The following is a 12,520-nucleotide window of genomic DNA, read 5'->3' as shown; positions in this document are numbered from 1 at the left end:
GCACTGGAGGAACTCACTTCGTGGAGAGAAGAGCCTGGGCCAGAGTTGCTACAGTCTTCGTACCCCCTGTAATAAACTGGGGTGATAAACATGACGTTTATTGCACTGAGACAGGTCCTCCATTGGGTTTAAAATAAACCAAGCAGGTTCCTATTCCTGAGGTTAGATTCGGAGGCCAGATTTCCACGTGCTCATGGTGCAGGACAGCTTGGGCGAAGCTGTTTGGCGTGGGCAGCACAAGGCAGCGCTGGCACGCTGACCTCCCTCGTGCAGTCAGCTTCCCCATATGCTTTTTCTTTTCCCCGTGCCTCCCCTCTTCTTCTCCCAGACCCCTCCGGTGCCTCCTCCATCTGTTTTCCCTCGTGGCCAGGGAGCAGCAGCTCTCTCCCTGCTGTGTGTGGGGAAGGTAGGGGCACTCCAGCTCTCACCAGCACTGTCTTTTCCCAGCAGGTTGCCGGGGGCTTTCGTGCTCCCAACCCCCTCCCAGCACCACCACCACTGTTATTATCTTCATAGCAGCTACTCCTCGTGTCCCACCTCTCCCCCAAGAAATTGCTTTACTGCAATTACAAGTTATCACTATGGGTGAAGAACTTGAGTCATTATTTTGCCAAGTGCAGGAAATGTGAACCATTCTTTGCATCCCCTAATCACAATGAGTTTGCCGGTTGTTGAATCAAGAAGATAAAAATAATCCTCCCCGTTAGAATAGCTTTTGTAATCATGTGTGACACATAGGGCTGCACATGGAGAGGTCACCGTAAGGAAGAATAAAAGGGGCCATGCTCCTGAAGATGCTGCCGGCAGGGCTGGCCGTCCCCCCTCCCAGCCCTGGTCTCTGGCTCCGCTTGCCTGGGAACAGCTCTGCTGGCTCAGATGGCAACGAGCACGGAGTTTTGTCCCACGAATTAGGAGCGGCCGAGAGCGTTCGGTGGGGAGCGCGTTTGCATGAATTCCCCTCCCATGGGCAGGTTGCATCATGCAGCCCCAGACTCAGATGGAGTTTTTGGCTCGGCAGCCGCCTGACCTCCCCCCAGCGCAGGTCGAGCGCTGCCGAGCCAGCATCTGGGGCTCTCCGGCGCTGCCGCGGCTCGGAAAGCTGCCGATGATGTCAGCTGGATCCGGCTCAGATGGGTGAAATGGTTAAATGTCCTCCGAGTCCCTCGGCGCGACGGCCCTGCAAAGCCCGACCTCCCTCCCCGAGCAGCAGTCCCCGCCAAGCGCCGGGCTCCTCGGAGGCTCGGGGCTTCTGCGCTCCCACCTCGCCAGGCACGGGCCCGTGCCGTCAACATGAGCTAATCCTGACATACAGTAAATATTAGCAGGCAGAGCGGTGGGAATCAGAAGGGAAATATTTAGCAGTTCATTCTCTTTGTACAAAGATTTCCATTTAGAAAGTTAACCGCGGCGTGCCTCTGCGTGGTGGATCTCCAGAACAATGGCAAATCTCAATAAAATGGTCAGAGCTGTTAGAGCCGCGAGAAGAGCTGAGTTGCTGATGCTTAAAAAGTGATGGGGGGAGGATTTGTTAGAGTTGGTCAGATTTTTGGTTTCCGGTGACAAGGCAGGGCTGCGAATTTCACATGGAGTGGCTCCGCTCTCAGGTGTGTCACTGCAGCTCCGAGAAATCCAGCGTGCACAAACCACAGCTTCATACTCATGTCATGAGAAAAACAAAGCTCAGGAACATCGCCATCCCGCTGTGTGCCTGTTCGCTCTGCTAGGAGGGAGTTAGCAGCCGAGCGAGTAATTTTTTTCTCATTAACCTTTCGTTAAAAACAAAACCAAAAACCAAGGCTAAGCCACAAAAAAAAAAAACCCAAAGCCCCAAACATAATTTTGCAAAACGAGAATAGGAAAGGCACGTTTTATTTTTTCCAGGAGGTGTAATTCCAAATAGGGAATGGAAAGCTCCGTTTTCTCTCACAAGCCAGCGCAGCTCTGAATGCACAAACCCAGATGTAAATTACGTTAAATTTCCCTTGGTGGAATCAGTGTAATACCTATCAGAAAGCACAATATTTAAAAAAAAAACAGCAATTGCAAATAATGTAAATGCGGAGAATGTTTTGGAATAAATGAGCGTGTTGTGCAATGTATAAAAACGTTAGTCATGGCTCTTCATATGTTTGTTTGTGTCCTTGGCAGGCTTCAATGGCTGAGAACAGTATACCTCTATACACTACTGCTTCCATGGGAAATCCCACTCTGGGCAATTTAGCCAACGCGATGAGGGAAGAGCTTAATGGTGCAATGGAGCATACGAACAGTAATGGGAGTGACAGTAGTCCAGGACGTTCCCCTATGCAAGCAATGTAAGTATGGCAGAGATGCGTGCGCTCAGCTGGGCGTCCTTGGCCTGCTGGGCTCTGGCTTCGGAGGTCTTCGCACTTCGGTTCTGAGGTTCTAGGAGTGAGCAGCACAAGCGGAGATCTCCGTTTGGGGACCTGCTTAGGCTGATGAGGACATAAAAGGGCCTCTTACCACCTTACTCACATGAAGGAATCAGCTCGATCCAGTCTGACAAGCACACAGGGCTGTAAAATTTTTAACTCATTTTTAACTCTTCTTTAAACCTTGGGCTGCAGGGTTGCAAACCACTTAAACACCAAAAAATGCAGTTGTCTCTTTCCCCTTTGGACCAAGCGACAAGCGCGCCCGGTGGGGCAGAGCTGGGAAATGGGCGGGTTTGAAAAAACCCTCGATGCACAGCGGCCTTGCTAAGCATTAATGATGGCACACGTGAAGGTCTGCATGATTTATAGATTGCTCTTAAAATATCAAAAAGAAAATTAATAGGAGCATTATAGCAACAGACGGCAGTATAATGAGTGCATATATAACCGCATGAAGTAATGGGGGATTGCTGTCCCTGCTCAACATGAATGGCACCAGGGCAGCCAGCTCGCAGAGGAAAGGGTAAGGCAGGAAGGGTGTGATGCCCCTATGGGTGTGTTCAGTATTTATGGGGTGACGGAGCGAGTTTGCAAGGCTGTAAATTCCCCCCTCCCCTCAAATGGCATACTGGATAATTGGCAGCTGGCGAGGAAGCCGGAGTTTGTAAGTCTTGTAGTTCTCAAATTTTAAAAACTATCCAGAGTGGTCGACGACCTGTGCAAGTGAACGTGTGTGCGAGCAGCACTGCCATGCTGCCGGTGTTATTAGCATGGCTGTAAAATCACTGGCTGACTTGCCACGGCTCACATTACGCATTAAAAAGAGAACTAATTTGTAGTCTTTCACTTCAAAGTAATTTGAATAAGGGATTTACAAAAGTAAGTCTAAATCAAAAAGTAGAAAAACATTAACCTAATACCACTGTAGTAATTAGTTGTGAAACTAATTAGCATTTAATGGCAAAAAAGTTTCCCACCTGCATAATGTGTTGTCAGAGGGGAGGGGGCACGAAGGAATCTGAAGCTCTGGGTACTTTGATATCGCAGCATTTTAAATCAGTGCACAATGTGCTTTGAAAAAAAAATCTTTAAAGATGGCAACATTCATTTTTAATTAATAATTAATTTAAACATTGTCTTTTACCATTTACTTCAAAACATTCAAATAATGTGTTTAGCTTTTCCAGTGGTTGTTTGTGCAGTATTAATTATCTCTCCCAAAGTAGCATTACATGACACACTTTCCATCTATCACAAACAGATTCATCTTCAGGCAGTTTCAGTCACAATTTGTTATGCTCTGCCTGTGACCATGCAGGGCTGGAGTGAAGGGACATGGGTTTTCTCCAGGAAGGAGACTTCTCCCAAGGGTTTCTCCTGGCCTAACAGACGGGGACAAACGTTTATGATGTTGCGTTAATCCAAGTAATTATTTTTTGCAAGTTCAAGGCTAGTGTAGTTCGTGCACTTCTCATTTCACCTAAGGTTTCACTGTCTTTGAAGAGACTGTGAGGGGAGAAAAATAACTGAGTTGAAACAGGCTAGGACATTTTCCAGAATTGTGCACAGTCGTGGCCTTTGTTGCACTTAATAATCTTCTCTTAGCACATTGATACCAAGTTGAGGGGCACAGAACAAATACTGGAGAGAGAGAAGGACAGGGGGAGGGATGCTTCATTTTCATTATTCACCAGAAAATCCAATTTTCTGTTGTAATATGGAAATGATTGTTTCCTGAGTGTTTTCATTTTCTCAGAATTGATAATATATGTGTTCTCTGCTGAACATTTCTTTTTGCTTAAGTAAAATGTGGCTAGGTGATGTTCCAATACCAGCCTCTGAGCTTCCCCATTAAAATGGTCTTTCTAAGTAGTTGGAAGGGATCTAAAGCCAGAGCACCATTCAGACGTCACCGGGTTTGCCCTGTTTAGTAAATAAAATCACGAGTCAAGAGCAGTTTTGCAGACGCTGTGCAACCTCTGCTTTTCACTGAGCAGGCTTCGTTACCGACATTTCCAGTTTTTTTCTCAGAACAGATTTCCTTGTCATAATGCAAATTATTTTTAAACAATTTCAGTATATTAAAATAAATCAAGCTTTAAACTTTATTGTAAGGTTTAGAAGACCTTGTTAACATGACAGCTAAGAAGTCTAACACTTTAGCTGAAGTCTTATTACCGCTCATTCGTTTCCTTTTTATGACACATTGAACCTCGGCTAGGGTTTTTTTTTCTTTTTTTTTTTTTTTCCTCTCCCTCCTTTTGAAACACTAGAAAGTAGTCGCATAATTACAGCTTGGGGACATAACACTTTCATCCTGATATGCTCCAAAGGTAGCCACAAAGCAAACTACTCCATGCTGTGTGCACCACCAGAACTCAGTGGCTTTAAACAACAGTCAGCTTTATTAAAAACTCCTCTGTTCCCAGAGTGGACAAACAAAAGAATTACTCAGATGTGAAAAGAAGGGGAATCTGTGTTCAGCAAGGTTATTTATTGTTAACCCCTTCTGGAGTCTTAAGCATCTACTTAAAAGGAACAGGCTGAAATTCTGCTACTACAAAAAAGAAATAGGAAACCCTTTTTTTTCTTTCTTTCTTTTTTTCCCCCTTTTGTTTCTTTTTTTCACTTAGACCAGCATTTACCTTTTCCGTAGTTCAGATACGATGGGTTTTCCTCCCCTCTTTGGGAGATGGAAAACAGAGATTCAGACTTACTTGAGAGATAGAAAAGTCTCCCCTTGCCTTTGAGCTTATTTAAACCGAATGTTGCCAGTTGCTCTGAAACGTTTGAGCAAAATCACTAATTCAGTACGGCTTCCTCCTCACGTGCCGCTTTGTGGTTATGACTGACAGAGTATGCAAGGAGATGAATTATTTTTGTTTTCCATGCAAATCCCTCCCCGGGGGGTTGCATTACCCAGATATAACCCTCCTAATTTGGGGGATGGAGTTTTTGCCAAGCTCACTGTCTGATGCCTGTCCAACACGTGAGCTCTGGGCAGAGGGCGGTGTGGCTGTGCCTCTCCGTGCCTTTGTGGCCCTCCCCGGCAATGCCTCGCTCAGGGCTGAGCCACGTAAGTTAATGCTTGCTTTGCTTTTCGCTCCTTAAGTTTTGCTTCAACTTCTGGGAACCGAACCAAACCTCAAAGAGAAACTCACTTAAAACCACCTGGTTTCACCTGCTTTCATAACAAAACCAGAAGGTGGTCAGGGTTTGCTTTGGAAAGGTTCAGAGCCCTTTGAAGGAGCTTTCACAGAATTTCGGGTTGTTGTGAGCACAGCGGGTACCTCCCTTATCTGCTGGCACCCGTTCGTTTCTGCCCACGGAGCGGTGCAAGGATGTGGTGGGAGACTGCGACGTGGTCCCTGCGTGAAGAAATTCCCTTCCACGTGCCGGTGCCACCTCTGCGTTGTGCGAAGCACATTCTCCTCTTACCTTTGAAAATGTTCCATCTGCATTTCCAAAAATAATAATTAAAAAGCAAAAATAAGCCTGGCAGCAACATCAAAACCAAAAAGGCAACAAGCAAGGCTTCTAAATTCGAACGGCAGGAAAAAGGGATCCCAGCCATAAAGGCTGCGTAGCACACACTTTGCCGGTCTGTGTGTGCAGTCACTCTTTGCCCCTTTTTCTTCTGTTTTTCATTTCACGTTTTCTCCCAAGTGAGGGCCCCACAGCCTATTCATAATGTAAGTTTTTCTAGTTGCAACTAATCAGCACGGTTTCGTGTTCGCTCGGGCCACGAGCCACCAAGACACTCAGCACATGCCCACCGGTGTGCGGGTTTCATCCAGCGGGCTGTTCCGCGTGCTGAAGAGGTTGGTTAGTTCTGAACCCTGGATACTTGGATCTTGTCCTGCACAGAGCACTTTGGGGCAGGGGAGGGATTTTTCCCCTTGGCACCAGTCCTCCCAGTTCATCAGCATGTCCCTCCCCAGGGACAGCGGATGGGTGTGCTGGATATAGGGATGCTTCTTCTGCCTTTAATGATGTGCAGCTAAAATAATTCAATGTGCAGAGGAACCTCTTTGATCCAGACATGTTTTGATGGGACACGTATTTGTAAATTTGAAGGGAAGAGGTGTGTGTGTGTGTGTGCGGGTACTGCTCGGCAGCAGCAGCACTTCTCCCCACCCTGCCTTGGTTGGACAGGCAGGAAGGTGCAGATAATGCCGAAGTATTGATCTAGCACTTCACAACTCAAGAAGTTGAAATATGCAGGGACTTGAAAGGCATTTGCAGCTCACATTAGAGATGTGTGTAGTCAGCAACTTAGGTGCTTCCCAAACTGAGCCGGGTTCAGGCTGAAATGAATGAACAGGGGGTGATGCGGCTCTGTGCGCGGTACCAGCGTACGGCAGGTTCACCCTGGTCTGTTGTAGCAGGCAGGGCTACCTTTTCCCTGCTCAGTGATTTATTCTGCCTGTCTGTCGGTGCAACAGAGTACAAAAAGTATTGTTGTTCCTCTCTGTGCAAAATGTATAATAAAATACAGCTATTTTAAATCACTCGCTTTAAAGCAAAGCTGTGCAAGGGGAGAAAAAGTTCTTGCAAGGAATGCTGGCACTTCGGGTTACGTTTCCAAGTAGCCTACGTGAAAGGGTTAAATCAGCTCGCATGGAGAAAAAACAAGACTCTAGGAGGTGGATATCTACTCAATGAGAGACAGAGTGGGACTTGAACTCATTAACACTTTATTTTAAGGGATTGCCTACAACATCAATTATTTAGGAAGCAAACAGGGTCTCCATTGCTGTGTCGCATTATTAATACTTGGTAATGTCAATAAAATTCTACTTCCCTATAAAGTCCCACCAACAAGACACTATTGACTCACATGGCTATTTTACATTTCAAAAGCTGCCGAACAAAAAAAGAAAAGGTAATTTGTATTTGTATAGGATTTGTTGTAAATATGATTTACGAACAACATTTTTCAATTGTTATCGTACCCGTTTTGAATGACCAAGCCCCGTTCCCCTGCGGGTTATTCATGTGCTATGCCATAATGAGAAATTTGGCAGATCTCATCTCTTTAGTACATCCTTGTGCCCACCATGAGCTGGGGATCATGTTCTGCCTTGTTTACAGCTGACAGCGTTATTATTCTCGTTAGGACTGTGCTTTCTTATCATATTGTTGTGTTGAGCGAGCCTTTTCCTCTCTGTTTGTGTTTCCTGGCAGGGCTTTTCTTCCCTTATTGACAGTTTGTAAAAATATGCATTAATTTGGAGTTTAAAGCATGTATCATGGTGTCTCTTTGCTGTGTTTGCTTGAAGTTGATTAATGATAGAACCTCACTTGGGGTCGTCCTCTGGAGAGTTGTCTCACAGGTTCTGCATGTTAACGAGAGACGCCGCACACACGGCGCGGTGATTAGCCCAGCCTCCGCCGGCTCGGCGGGCTGACAAACCGCCGCGCTGCTTTTCGGCTGCTTATTCCGCTTATTTATCCAAAGATTGTATTAATCAACTTAATATGTCAGCTGAGAGCGTTTTCTCTTCCATCCCGAGGCGGAAGTCCCATCGAGGTGCTCCTCCCAGAATCTTTTCCCAGGGAAGCCGGGTGGTTGAGCGCTGCCTCCCCGGCGAAGGCTTCGCGTGCCCGGTGCCCACGTTTTGGGGCTGCTCCTTGGTGTCTGGAGCTCCGGTGCCTGGCACGCCAGATCCCGACACCCAAACCACCCCACGGTTCTCCCCAAACTGCCTGAGCTGTCAAAACCATTTCTTAACGAGCAGCTTGCTGATTGACCCTGTTTTCATTTTCGCAGGCACCCCGTGCATGTCAAAGAAGAACCGTTAGATCCAGATGAAAATGAAGGCCCGCTATCCTTAGTGACAACAGCCAACCACAGTCCAGATTTCGATCACGACAGAGATTATGAAGATGAACCTGTAAATGAGGACATAGAATGAGTATGTCTGACATCATTATCCTGAGAATGAAGATTGGAAGAACACGTCAAACTTAGCTGTGAAATCTCTCCATTATTGTACAGTCTGGAGGATTCTCAGTCCACTTTGACAACTATGAAATATGTTAACTCTTAGTGCCATCAAGTATCCCATTTGGGAGTATTTTTGATTTTTCTACTTTTTGTTGAAAAAAGGAATTTGTACTCTGTGCATTGGATGGACTTGTTTGGTACTTGGGATTTTCCTCTCTTACAGTCAACATCAGTGTTGTAAATTTGCTAAACTGATTCACTTAACATTTAGCAGCCAACTGTGGACTGCAGGTCCTGCCAATTTTGGACACTTGAGGACATCAAACTGAGCATGTACACCTGAACTGCAGATCAAGTCTTTGCCCAGATTTTAAGGATTCCAATGGACAACATATTTGCACAGTACTGCATGTTGATTATCACTGCCTTTACTCCATTTGTGTTGTTTTTTTTTTGGTTTTTTTTTTTTTTTTTTGCTTCCATTTGGGATGGGGAAGGCCTGTGTGTGCACGTGTGTGGATATGTGTGTGTGTGTGTGTGTGAGTGTGTATATCGGGGAGGGGTTAAAAGAAAAAATTATCCCAAACTTTTTAATGTATTGCTTTTATTCCCCCGCCCCACTTCTCCTCTACCATTTTAAGTTCTGACCTCAGGCCTCATCTGGGCCCAGGGCCTCTCGGAGGCTTCAACGTTTTCTGTACTTTGTGATGAATGTTAATAGGTGTTTTTATTATACGAAGCTGAATGTCATTGAATTGTTTGTAGTTTTTTCTGTCATTCATTCCAGTTTCCTTCAGATGCCACCATGTTTTCTTTAGCTATGGAAAACATTCCATTTCGGTGTCTCTTTTTTGTTGTTTTTTGAAAAGGTCCCAAATGCTGCACTATACATGTGGAAGGGTTGTCCAACGGAGAGGGAGAAACGAAGTACTGCAAGAATGAGAATGAATGACAGATGAACATAGAAACACTGTAGGAAGCAACACAGATTCATTCCACAAAGCAGTATTTTTTTTGGGTTTGGTTTTTTGATTTTTTTTTTTGGCAGCAATGGTGAATATTAGCAAATGCCACAAAATTGAACAGCACAAAGAAAAACGTATGCAGCACCAACAGAATTCACTTATATTAGAGAATGAATAGTACAGTGGCAGGTTCTCGGTTGTTTAACGTGAGTTTTAATGGGTCAACAAATCTTTCTGGAATATCTAAGATTACCGAGATGGGCACCTATACATTTATTATTACTTTTTTTTTTTTTTCTTTTTGCATTTGCATTTGCAAATAGTGGTTGGAAAGATGACTTCATTAAATTGTTATTGTACGTGGTGATGTTTCACGGTTAAACATCAGTTCAGGATTGCTTGGTGGCATTAATCTGTTTGAATACAAATTAGATTTCAGATTGAACTTGTTATGGGAGTTAATAAGGACAGAGACCCACTAATGCTAAAGTGTTAATTTCAGCTGTGCAAATCCAGTACTGCAGTTAAGATTGTTATGCAATATTACACCAGCCAGTATCAAAACCGCGCCGTAGGAAACGGGAAATATAGGAGAGAATTCGCACGGGGGCTTGTTAGGCAAAACTGGCAACGCTCTTCAAAGCAAACATGACATACAAAATTTGTTGCTATAGGTCAGTAAACCTTGGTCACCAAACACCTAAATATTTTCATTCTGCAACCACTTTTCCGTCACTCATTTATTTATGTAGGACTGTAGCTTTTTTATTATTTCAAAAAGCCTTTCAGAGCTTAATTTATATTCTTCTTTGTACCTTTTTTTTTTCCTAAAATTACCAAAGATATTACACAAAGGTAAATTATGTTCTCTGTTATATGCTTTATCTTGTGAAGCCAAATATCCTCTTATTGTTGATCAAAGGAGGTTGAAGAATTTAGAGGGAAATGACAAGATGTGGGCTATTGCTAACCTGAGAGGGAAACTGCTCCTTTATTCTAGAAAATTTAGAAGGCCAAGTAGATGTCTGAACCAAAGTTGCTACTTTTTATTTGTAGCTCTTTACAGTGACCAAAATGAAATTCTGTAAAGAGGAATCAGGAGAGCTTTTGAGGCTAAAACTAGGAAACAGTGTTACTAGGGGAGCTAGAGATGGGAGCTGAGAAAGCAAAGACGCAGCTATTTTGCAGAAAATTAGGGTATCAGATAAAGGAGACAGTTTAATAAGACACAGAAGAGAACAGAAAGGCTCCCGCAACGTAACTGGACCACACAATAGTATTTCTAGAAGTAAAAGAAAAAAAAATTGGTCTTTGGTTCTACAGATTGTGTGCCACTTCTGTTTTGGGATTGTGCTAGGATGACTGCTTTAATTTTGTTTGATCTTGGCAAATTTACTCAGTTTTGTTTAGTTTTTGGTCAGCATTTTTCATAAGGAAATAACACTCCTGTCCACTCATAAGCTTTGGTACAAGCAATTTTATTGGCAGTTACTTTTATAAAATTCAACTCTGCATTCTGTTTCAAAAAAAAAAAAAAAAGAAGAAGAGAAAAGGAAAAAAAAAAAAAAGGGCAGTCTGTGGTCATTTGAAACATTTTTTTTTTTTTTTTAAATTATATCCAGGCAGCTTCGTGACGTGCCGGCGGTAGCCAGATGGGGATCATGAGAATTGAGCCCTGTACTTCTAAACTGAGTGGTTTGCTGGTTAGTTCGGTATTCAGAAGGGGGATAAAAATCTGGTAGATTAGTTCATTCTCAGCATGTGTAGCTAGACATGAGTAAAGATAACAGCATGAGAAACTGTTAGTACGCATACCTCAGTCCAAACTGTTAGGGAATGAGTAAATAAAAAATACATTTCACTCAGTTGCACTTAGTTGTATGTCTTGCATGCTTAGTCTAAAGACTGTAGCAAAAATGAAAAAAAATAAAAAAAGAGAAAAAGAAATAAAAAATTAGATTTTAACATATCTGGCAGGTGTCGCAGCCTTGCAGAAGAACCAACTGAAAATCTCAGGCTTTACATCAAGCAAACTTCACTATGATTTTTACAATTCTGATTCTGTATCCCTTTGGATATACGGTTGCTTCTTTAGGGAGGGGTTTATTATGTTGTACATATATATCCCACTGTGTCTGTGTGAGCCTTTGTCTTTTGGGGGGAGGGTGGGGAGGGAGGAAAAGGTGGAAAGGTCCTTTTTTTAGATATCATTCCTCAAAAGGAATAAATGCAGACCTGTTTGTCAAAACACCTTTTGCTTTTTGTGCAACTGCTTTATATTAACTATACTAAAAAAATAGCTTTGAAAAAAAAAAAACTACTGTATGTAATGGAATTGCAGAATACGCTGCACATGTATTTTATTTAGTTATCCTTGCTTTAAGAATATTGGATGACATTTGCTGACATGTGGGAGAAAATCCCTGACTTTTTTTTCAGCTTTTAAATTGTAACATAGTTGACAGATTTTTTTTTTCTCCTGTTATCATTGATCGAAGCATTTTTGTACAGTTTTTGTGTTTAAGCTGTTTTTTTTGATACTTTCCCACCCCTTCTGTTATCTTACCACTGCCTTTTCTGGCTGTCTTAAACAAAGTTCATATATTTGAAAGGAAAAAAAAAAAAGTCATTTAAAAAAAAAAATGTTTTTCTCCTGCTGCAGTAAATATTTTGCATGATGAGTTCCAGGGTCACACTTTCAAAGTTTATCAGTGAAGTAGTGATTAATAATGGGGGAGTGTCAAACTATTGAACTTTTGTATAAAAAAAAAAAAAAAACTTTACAAGGTGCCAAGATGTAAAGACAATTTGTTACATGTTTTTTTTCTCAAAGAAAAGCGTACATTATGAAAGTAGTACCATGTATCAGGTAAATCGCTGTCAGGAATGAGAGTCAAAGCCTTCCTTGTCCACAAAAAAAAAAAAAAGAGTTTGTAAATGTAAAACCTGTTAGGTTTCTGCATTCAGCTAGAAGTGAAATGAAAAATCAAGGCTTATGTAGAGTAAGTGACCACAAAATATGACCTTTTTTGATTCTCACTCGCAAGAGTCCAGCCACGATTCCTGTAATTCCCCTCTTCTGGAGCCCTGACTTCAGAAAGAGACTGGGGCAGGGATTCTGATTCTACAAATATTGCAGATCATTAGATATTTTATATATATACATACATAAATATATATATATAAAGTTTTTAAAAATAATTTTGAAC

At 42.8% G+C, this 12,520-nt stretch overlaps 1 protein-coding gene across 1 annotated transcript in view; it reads left to right on the top strand.

The window, feature by feature from the left end:
• The window catches only part of FOXP1 (forkhead box P1), a 320,759-nt gene extending 309,312 nt beyond the window's left edge, over positions 1 to 11,447 (top strand). Inside the window, exons 17-18 of the mRNA XM_084292461.1 lie at positions 2,149 to 2,315; positions 8,170 to 11,447. Of these exons, the coding sequence (XP_084148587.1) occupies positions 2,149 to 2,315; positions 8,170 to 8,314 (312 nt within the window). The 3' untranslated portion in view covers positions 8,315 to 11,447. The remainder of the gene's footprint in view (positions 1 to 2,148; positions 2,316 to 8,169) is intronic.
• Positions 11,448 to 12,520: the final 1,073 nt, after the last annotated feature.

Source organism: Netta rufina (genome assembly GCF_964035555.1).
Source record: "Netta rufina genome assembly, chromosome: 10".
Taxonomy (NCBI): domain Eukaryota; kingdom Metazoa; phylum Chordata; class Aves; order Anseriformes; family Anatidae; genus Netta; species Netta rufina.
Note: the sequence above shows the minus strand (reverse complement) of the source record. Positions and strands in the feature narration are given on the sequence as shown.